The sequence below is a fragment of the Pygocentrus nattereri genome, chromosome 6 (assembly GCF_015220715.1).
Source record: "Pygocentrus nattereri isolate fPygNat1 chromosome 6, fPygNat1.pri, whole genome shotgun sequence".
In the NCBI taxonomy this organism is placed as follows: Eukaryota; Metazoa; Chordata; class Actinopteri; order Characiformes; family Serrasalmidae; genus Pygocentrus; species Pygocentrus nattereri.
This window is the reverse complement of record NC_051216.1, coordinates 18616506-18626086: the sequence shown is the minus strand read 5'-3', so window position 1 is coordinate 18626086 and position 9581 is coordinate 18616506. Positions and strand designations below refer to the sequence as shown.

The following is a 9581-nucleotide window of genomic DNA, read 5'->3' as shown; positions in this document are numbered from 1 at the left end:
CCTCAGAACACACACAGCAATCTCTTCCTCACTAATTCCCTGCTTGGCAGATGCACGCCTGTGTGGATTTAGTACAGGATTAGATGGCCTCAGAGCAGCTCCGGGCCACCCTCCTCCTCCCTCCACATCACCATATCCAGCACCATGACTCCGACCTGAACACAATGGGGAGAAAGCAGGCAGTAAGTCAGTCTATCTGTCACTCACTCACAGATTATACAGCAGGAGACCCTAGTGTAGGTAATGAAGCACATACTAAGACATGCTTTAGGGTGTTTGTGTGAGGCAAGCGCTTAGGCTGTAGACTGTGGATTAAGCTCCTGATACAGGTGGTGTGTGCACTGTCCGGAGAACGATGCGTTGTCTTTTAGTGTGTCACGTTATTGATTACATTTTTCACAAGGAATACGGAGACAAAAACTCATCTAATAGCTCTAGGAAACTAGTATGAAAGTAGGACTTGAGGAACTCAGTATTTAGTTAAATGTAGGGAGCTGAATATTCTTCACAGTTGAAAAGATTTAGAAATTTCTAAATCTAGTTTTTCTATGGCTCAGAAGAAGAGAATAACTGATTCTGTATATATGTCAGTTAAGTCCAGTTACAGCGTCTTTCCTCTAACTTTTCACACTGCCACCTTTTGTTAAATTGCCCTTCCGGATTATCGAGGTTTTGGCTTCAGGTTACCTTGTTGTCTTTATAATCTGGTTATTTTAAAGACTACACCTCTGCAGGAATAAGCTGTATGATACAAATTGCTCCTACAGTAGGGTCTGAAACCCTGAGTTCGTGGTCAAGAACTGTTTTTATTTCATGATTTACCAAAAGCTAATGCAAATAAATTTAGTTGATGCTCATCATTATTCAAGAATACATTATTTCAAACTGAGACAAATTGCCTTTTTAGTCCAGACTACAAACACATTGAATTAATCTTTGCAGTCTTTGTCAGCTCACTCCCTGAAATCTCCATGAACCTATAGAGTCAGTGACCTGGGAGGGCAAGCAGTGGATATACTGTATACTGAGACATTCTGACTTTCAGTATATATTAGTGAATCTGGTCTGTTAAATAAAATTTGAATAAAAATAATAGTTCTTGGTAGTTTGTTCAGACAGTGCTGTGTACACAGTGTATTTCTTCAGTTAGTCAGGGTTACTATCACGTGCAACGTATTGTGGGTTTAATCACACATGCTGCTGGCAAGCAAGTGTGTTTGGAGGTGTCATCAGGTGACGTGATTGGATTGTGATCTCATCAGCTTACCTGTGAAATGCGAAGACTGTAGAGAATATTTCTGCTCTGTTCTGGAACCCTACAATATGATGATGGCCTATAATATAACTGTGACTGCAACATACTGAATTGATTTTGGTCACCTTTCATCGGGTTACTCTGTCTCTTCCCTTGCTGTCTCCCAGCGCGGAGTGCCTCCAATGCCAAGGTCAGTTTCTTCAAAAATATCTGCAACTGAAAAAGAACAACATTTACATTAATTATTCAAATATTTGTCTTTTAACTTTCTGCTTTAAAAGGCCAAAGTATAATGTTAGAGGTGGACCAAGGGCAAAAACTTTAAACAGCTACCTGGTTTGGTAGCCTTATGCTTTCACACATTGCTGGGATGGGTTGAAAAATTTGGAAAGCAAATGTGCTCTCATAATGTGTGGCGTTAAGACGTATGATGTTTTTTGAACAGTATACTAAAGGTTTTGTGGAGAAAAGTATTTTTTTCTCTCAATTAATGAGGAGATTAGGGCAAATATCTTTGCAGACTGCACTTTGAGCAGCCTTGTTTTAGACATATCAAGGAAATATGCTAATATGTAAGCATATGTAATATGTAATATGTAATATGCTAATATGTAAGATCTCAGCTGCTTCATTGCAACTTGTTTCTTGAAGCAAGTGATAAATAATTTAACTAATTTATAACCATATCTCAAATGTTTCATTTCATTTTTCTTTGGTCCACATGTTGTCTGAGTTAGTCTGAGCACAAATCTGGAAAAATGTTTTAAATTGATCAAACCCCTTGGCTAAAAAAGGATTTATAAGGATGTACCACTTCATTTGTCATATGAAATTCAATCTTTTGGCCACACAGGACTACTAATATTTTAAGAAAGCAGTGAAAAGCTCAGATATGATTGCAAATAAAAAATGCCTACTGGTAGATGTTCATTTAAGGTATGACCATACAATATTTCATGACTTTAGACCTACCACAAGGCGTTCTGTGCGTTTCATTATACTGAATTTGACATGAATGGGTTCACTTACTCTATAAAAGCTATATTGTGGCATGAAAATGGAGAACCCATTTAAGTGGTTTTTCAATCACATAAGTTAATTGTAATCAAGTGATGAATTGTTGACCTGAGTACCTCTAAATTGCATCCATCAGAAGCCTTTAAAGTACATAACTCAGTTATGAAGAGCAACATGGACATTGTCCTTAACAGCTTATAAATGCTGGTTGTCCTAAGCATCTACATTATACACACCTTGGCTGCAAAGCTGACCTTCACTATTTATTTCGTTCTCTGTTCATTATTGTTCCTCCATGATTTTGCGAACACAATGGTGAAGCCAAGAAACTGGAGGTGAGTAAATAAGTGTCTCATTAGTAAATATTTAAGACTTAAATAGGTGCTGAACTTATTTAAATCCAAATCCAATCATTTCTATTTTTCCTTATATATATACATACTTCAGTGACTTACTTCATTTTACCTCATTACTTCCTTAATTTTATCGTAACCACTTAATCGTATTTGATTACCTTAATTACTTAGGTAGGTAGAAGCAGGTGAAGGGAGCAGACCTTAGCATAGTAATTTATCCTCCTTCTGCCCTCTTCTCAGATGAGATGCCCATTGCCAAACCCAAGAAGAGAAAGGTTAAGAAGGAGATCAGTGACGTGGACGATCCAGATGGTGAGGACTTTTAGCATCCTCATTATATCAGCGTTTTGTTAGTAATCAATCAAGTTCATGTTGTCGCTTCTTATTTGTTCAGCATGGAGTTATTCACTACCAGATGTCTGAGGTACAGATTGTCTTCCTGTATTCTGTCATTATTACCAACCCATCCAGCAGGAACAGAGCCTGCTCTTGAAATGGAAGGCCTGGTCAGTCATGTGGAGTCAGAAAACAGGGACACTGTGAGCCCCGAGCCTCAGGACATCCCACCTCAGAGGAAGAAGAAGAAAAAGAAGACGCATACTTTTGGTAATCAGTATAAATGGAGACTGTAATCTTATATCTCTTTGTTGCTTAGTCAGTCATCAATTTTAATGCTTTCCTTTCTTCATAGACATGGAAGGTGAGCAGCAAGACCTCGCGAATGGGGACGCACGAGAGGCACAAACAGACGGAGAGGGAGTCCCTAGGAAAAGCAAAAGGAAGCGGTAAGAGTGGAAGGAGGAGTCAGAGCAGATCATTTTTGTGAGAGAACCAAATGTAGCGCTCCATAAAAAGACTAGGATGGAATTTGTCATATGAAAATGAAAAGTATTTCAGTTTTATAGCATTTATTCACACATTTATTTTTGATAATCCTCTCTGCACATCCTCTCTGCAGAAAGGCTAAGATAACAGAGAACCAGTACACCAGTGAGCTGGGTGTGGAAGAGGACGACATCGTCACAGATGCACACACTCCTATCTCTCATCGCTCTCTGTTCTCTGCCCCGCTGGGCCACAGCCAGCCTCTCAGCAAAGTGTTTGTGGAGAGAAGCCGTGAGTGTCCACACCTCAAATCAGCTGATCATGTTTAAGGAAGAAATTGTTCATTTCTCATAAAATAAGGATTAGGGTGTACAATCCCTATTTTATCATGGCTTAAAAGCTTATATTCTTAAAAGAATGCTCCTGCAAAACTTTCAACCATTGCTTCATGTGTGGTAAACATGTCTTCTGGTGTCTAACAGTGCTGCCTCAGAAGTCTCTAGAGTGAGATTTTCCATATTAAATTGTAGAAAACCCCACTTTTGTTGATGATCTTGAAGGTAGGGGGAACTCTTGACTAACCACAATGAATGCAGCGTAATTTTCTCTATGCATGCCAATTATTGTCTTCAGATCAGCATTACAATGGAGAAAATAGCTTATTCAAATGACAAATGACTTGCTGAATGAGAAGGGTCGTGGGCTGGAGGTTAGGGAACTGGCCCTGTAACCGGAAGGTTGCTGGTTTGATCCCCAGTGCCGACAGTCCATGCCTGAGGTATCCTTGAGCAAGACACCTAACCCTCAATTGCTCCCTGGGCGTCGTGGATAGGGCTGCCCACCGCTCTGGGCAAGTGTGCTCACTGCCCCCTAGTGTGTGTATATTCACTAGTGTGTGTGGTGTTTCACTTCACGGATGGGTTAAATGCGGAGGTGGAATTTCCCCGTTTATGGGATTACTTACTTAAGTATCACTTAAAGTTAGCATGGTAGCTGGCTATCTATCTGTCATACTCCAGTTCATCTTTTTTTCTCAGGCTGAAAGGGTTAAAATCTGTCTCGAGCTTAGTGCTGAATAGAGTATCACTGTTTCCTTCATGATTTAAAGGAAAACTCACATGACTGTATTTATTAGCCTATCAATCAGTCGCTATAGGCCAGCAGTCATGATTGGTTGGTTCCACCGGGATTTGTATAATGAATGCTGGGTGGTATAGAAAATGAATAAAGGAAAACATTAAAAAAGGCACAAACCTTTGAACTCAGGGACCAAATGCTGCATTACAGAAGTTTGCATAACATGAAAAATCACCTATTAAACTCTGGTTTTAGGCTGGATTATTAAAACCTCTACAAAATGTGAAAATGATTCCAAGATTCTAAAGATCAGCCAAGAACTATTTAGAAATCTTTATTATTAATAGTATAACATACACAATAATCTTTCCCTAATGCTGGTAGCAGTAAAACACTTGTGGTAATGAGCTGTGTTGTGTGTTTGCATCAACTTTTCTCTGTGTGCAGGACGGTTTCAGGCGAGAGATCGTCTGGATCTGACCCGTGAGCAGCTGGAAGAGTTCATGGAGGTGAGACCCCTTTGGAACACGCGGGATGTGGCCATGAGAGTTCACAGTGGCTTCAGGTGAGATGAGGAACAAGAAACCACATAAAAACACAAAAATTCAGAATCACATTAATTACTGACTGTTTTAGTAAATCCCTTTAGCAATTACTGCCTGTATCTTTACATTTCATTTGGTCAAAAGTTGTCTGAAGAAGTGCATGAAGCCATTTCGCTAAAAAGTGCTTTTTATTGCTTAATTTATCGTATTCAGTTTTAGCACATATGATTACTGACTTTTAACGAATTAATAGAAAAAATAATAAATAAATATATTACTGTGTAATAGTGTATTAATTAATAATTATTATTATCTAATGAAAACTGTTAAATGTTAATCCAAATAATATCTTTACAATATCTTATCAGTATTAATCTACTCTGAAGGATTTTGTGGTTACTCTGAAATGGAAATGTACGTTATATAGTTATATGAATCACATACAGGCCCTTAAGGTGTAAAGGGGAATAAAAAACAGTTTTTTAATTCTACTAAATCAATGGTTGAGATGATGTTTTGTAGGTGTTTTTTAGTGGTGATGGGAATCAGCGGTTGCTATGCCTACAACACAAATATAGCAAAATTTATTTGTAGCATTTGTGGACTTACATGTGTCTTCTGAGTTTGAAAACATCTAAAGAGGTAAGTTTTCTTTAGAGACTATTCTGACTTGCAATGTTCTAAATGCATTTTTCTGCCAAGAACGCATTTTTAAAAATAAATTTTAGGCCAAAAACTTTTCTTTTGATAAACAATGTCTCAGGCATAGAGCAACCTACTGTATTTGTAACTATTTTTTGCACATTCGCTTTCTGTGAAGGAGTTTTCAAACACTTTAGATGTCTGGTTCCTATCATCACCACTGTGAACAATTGTGTTTCAGTACATTTCTCTAGGATGGAACATTTCACATCAAACCACATCACAGTTAGGAGAATTAGATATACCAAGCTACTCTGAATCACTGATTAATTTCAGTTCGGTCATGTCATCTAAACCTGCCAGTTCATCATGCATCGCACTGGGTGTCTCTGTTTGCCTCTCATAGGATCATTGGGCTCTTCTCTCATGGTTTTCTGGCAGGCTACGCTGTATGGAATATTATTGTTGTTTATGTTCTGGCTGGAGAGCAGCTGACCACACTGCCCAACCTGCTACAGCAGTACCACAGCTTAGCTTACCCTGCCCAGTCTCTACTCTACCTCCTGCTGGCTATTAGCACTGTGTCTGCCTTTGACAGGTGTGTATGCTCATTAAATATGACCAGTTATTTGCAGCAGCAGACCTGTAGGGCCAGTCTGCACCTTCCTACCTTGCCATTTCTTCCATGGAATGGTCACTGATTATTAAATGTATTACATTTAATAGCATTATTCACTACACAACTCTCTAACATTAACATTACTGAAAATAGAGCTCAACCTTGAATTAAAGCATATCTTGAGTGAAGTTTTCTTATCTACACACTCTTCTCTGTAGGGTGAATCTAGCCAAGGCTTCCATGGCTCTGCGAGGGTTTCTCACACTCGACCCAGCAGCACTCGCTTCATTCTGTGAGTTAAAATGAGCAATAAGCCTGTCAAGAATGCCTGTAAGAAATGAGCTACAAGGCAATTTCTGTGTGAATTTGTGTTTTTGTGTTTCCAGTGTACTTTGCAGCTCTTATTTTATCTCTCAGTCAGCAGATGACCAGTGACCGCATAAACTTGTACCCCACTGCCAACGAGACACTATGGTGAGCATATCATTCCTTCATCCTTCAGTACTATGCAAAAATCAGAGACCACACTTTCTCAGTCTAGGAAGTTGGTTGCATTTTTTGCTTCTCATGATCCCAGTAATTCAAATAATTAAAAAATTGATTTATATTGTTATTGGTTTCCATTTCTCAGCAACAGCTACACATCCTTTCAATCTCATAGTAGTGTTGTCTTCTCACCGTGGAAGAATGGGATGGACAGACCTGTGAATTTTTAGCTCTAAAGCAAGAGTGGAGCTTGATTTTCTCCTCTCTCTCTCACAAAGATGAAAACATTAAAAACTAATTGTCTGTAGTGCCAGTTTTGTGGTCTAGCATGTTTGCCCTTCTTTATGCAGGTGGATTGTCTAATAACTAACAGAAATGCTTTCTGCATATAATAATATACATAATGTACTTTTGACTGGGTATTATCTAACTTTTGCACAGTATGGTGTGTATATGCTGCACATACATACATAGCATGTGCAAAAAACATAAAAACATATATATCTGTGTGTGTGTGTGTGTGTGTGTGTGTGTGTGTGTGTGTGTGTGTGTGCATGTTTTTATCACAGGCCTCCAGGCTCAGAACATCAGATCCTGCAGCCCTGGATTGTGGTGAATCTGGTTGTAGCTTTACTGGTTGGACTGGCCTGGATCTTTGTCTCCACAAGACCAGATATGGACTACACAGAGGGTATGATGTGTGTGTGTCTGTATGTATGCATATAAGCTTTTAGTTATAATGACCGCTAACATAATCATATTCTCCTGTCTATCTTTCACAGAGTTCTTAATGGGAATGGAGGTGGACGAGTATCCACAACATGAAGACAAAACTGAAATTGCTGCCTAAACCTCTATTGTCACTGCACCCACAGCCCATCACACACAAGCAGAATAAGCATTACATCAGTGTAAACGTTACATCCTGCACTTACGTACACAGTGGTGATCACATATTGCTTTCTAATGACCCCCTGTGAGTGATCATGGTATTACAACAGAGTAAAATCAAAGATTGTCTTCTGTCTAAAGTCTGAATACACTGAATGAGTTTCAGTGCAGCTGTACATCAATGTTTTTTCTTACTAGGATTTTTCTTATTTTAAAATGTCTTGTCATAATTTTAGTGTTTGAGCTTCTAATATTTGCTTCAGAATGTTGCACAGCTGCACCATATCTGTGTTGGTAATAAAACAATAAAAAATCTTTCTGTGTTTGAGTGAAAATATTTCATATGAATGTCTAAAATGGCTTAAGATTTTCTTTTTATCAGAGATTTACATTGTTTTAAGTTCACCATAGATAACGTACAGTAGACTTGTTTTAACAATTAGCTGAATGCATTTCTATGAATTATGAATTTCTAAAGGGATACCGAATGCTAAAGCCTAGAACTTTCCAAACTGATCAAAGAAGGAGAGAGAGGGAGGAGAGACACTGCTTTGCATGGCAAACTGCTGCATCCAAAGCATAGTGCTGTTGCCACTGGAGGCCGACAAGAGTCCTGAAAAGAGAAGATTATGTGCTGGAGAGAAAGAATACAAAGGGGCTAGACTGCAAACTATAGTCTAGATCTAAGCACTGTTTACTGTTTTTTGTTGCCCTCCTCCTTTTCTCTGAAAATAATATGATGGCTTGTAGAAGAATTAGTTATATAGGGCTGCTTACTTTAATTATATTCTACTGTGTCCTATTTTAGAGGCTACTAAGATGAATACAAAGAATTTAGAATTAGATATGAAGATATCAGTAACATGATATCAGTTAAATCAATTAAGAATGACCACTATATCAGTTACATTATATCAGTTAAATCAGTTAAGAATGACCACTATATCAGTTACATTATATCAGTTAAATCAGTTAAGAATGACCACTATATCAGTAAAATTATATCAGTTAAATCAGTTAAGAATGACCACTATATCAGTAAAATTATATCAGTTAAATCAGTTAAGAATGACCACTATATCAGTAACATGATATCAGTTAAATCAGTTAAGAATGACCACTATATCAGTAACATTATATCAGTTAAATCAGTTAAGAATGACCACTATATCAGTTACATTATATCAGTTAAGTCAGTTAAGAATGACCACTATAGCAGTAACATGATATCAGTTAAATCTGTTAAGAATGACCACTATATCAGTAACATTATATCAGTTAAATCAGTTAAGAATGACCACTATATCAGTAACATTATATCAGTTAAATCAGTTAAGAATGACCACTATATCAGTAACATTATATCAGTTAAATCAGTTAAGACTGACCACTATATCAGTAACATTATATCAGTTAAATCAGTTAAGAATGACCACTATATCAGTAACATTATATCAGTTAAATCAGTTAAGAATGACCACTATATCAGATACATGATATCAGTTAAATCAGTTAAGAATGACCACTATATCAGTTACATTATATCAGTTAAGTCAGTTAAGAATGACCACTATAGCAGTAACATGATATCAGTTAAGTCAGTTAAGAATGACCACTATAGCAGTAACATGATATCAGTTAAATCTGTTAAGAATGACCACTATATCAGTAACATTATATCAGTTAAATCAGTTAAGAATGACCACTATATCAGTAACATTATATCAGTTAAATCAGTTAAGAATGACCACTATATCAGTAACATTATATCAGTTAAATCAGTTAAGACTGACCACTATATCAGTAACATGATATCAGTTAAATCAGTTAAGAATGACCACTATATCAGATACATGATATCAGTTAAA

The 9581-nt window shown here is 37.3% G+C and overlaps 1 protein-coding gene across 2 annotated transcripts; it reads left to right on the top strand.

Moving 5' to 3' along the window:
• Positions 1–68: 68 nt before the first annotated feature.
• Positions 69–8028, top strand: tmem237a (transmembrane protein 237a). Of its 2 annotated transcripts, none has more exons than XM_017691479.2 (13): positions 69–182; positions 1423–1445; positions 2594–2607; positions 2869–2940; positions 3103–3234; positions 3320–3413; positions 3587–3744; positions 4978–5095; positions 6124–6315; positions 6555–6628; positions 6723–6810; positions 7392–7513; positions 7605–8028. In XM_017691479.2, exons 1-13 carry the CDS (start codon positions 84–86, stop codon positions 7670–7672), a joined length of 1254 nt encoding a protein of 417 aa, XP_017546968.2. In that variant the 5' UTR covers positions 69–83; the 3' UTR covers positions 7673–8028. The 2 variants fall into 2 exon arrangements, with proteins under 2 accessions (XP_017546968.2, XP_017546967.2); XM_017691478.2 differs by having other exon boundaries at positions 3100–3234.
• Positions 8029–9581: the final 1553 nt, after the last annotated feature.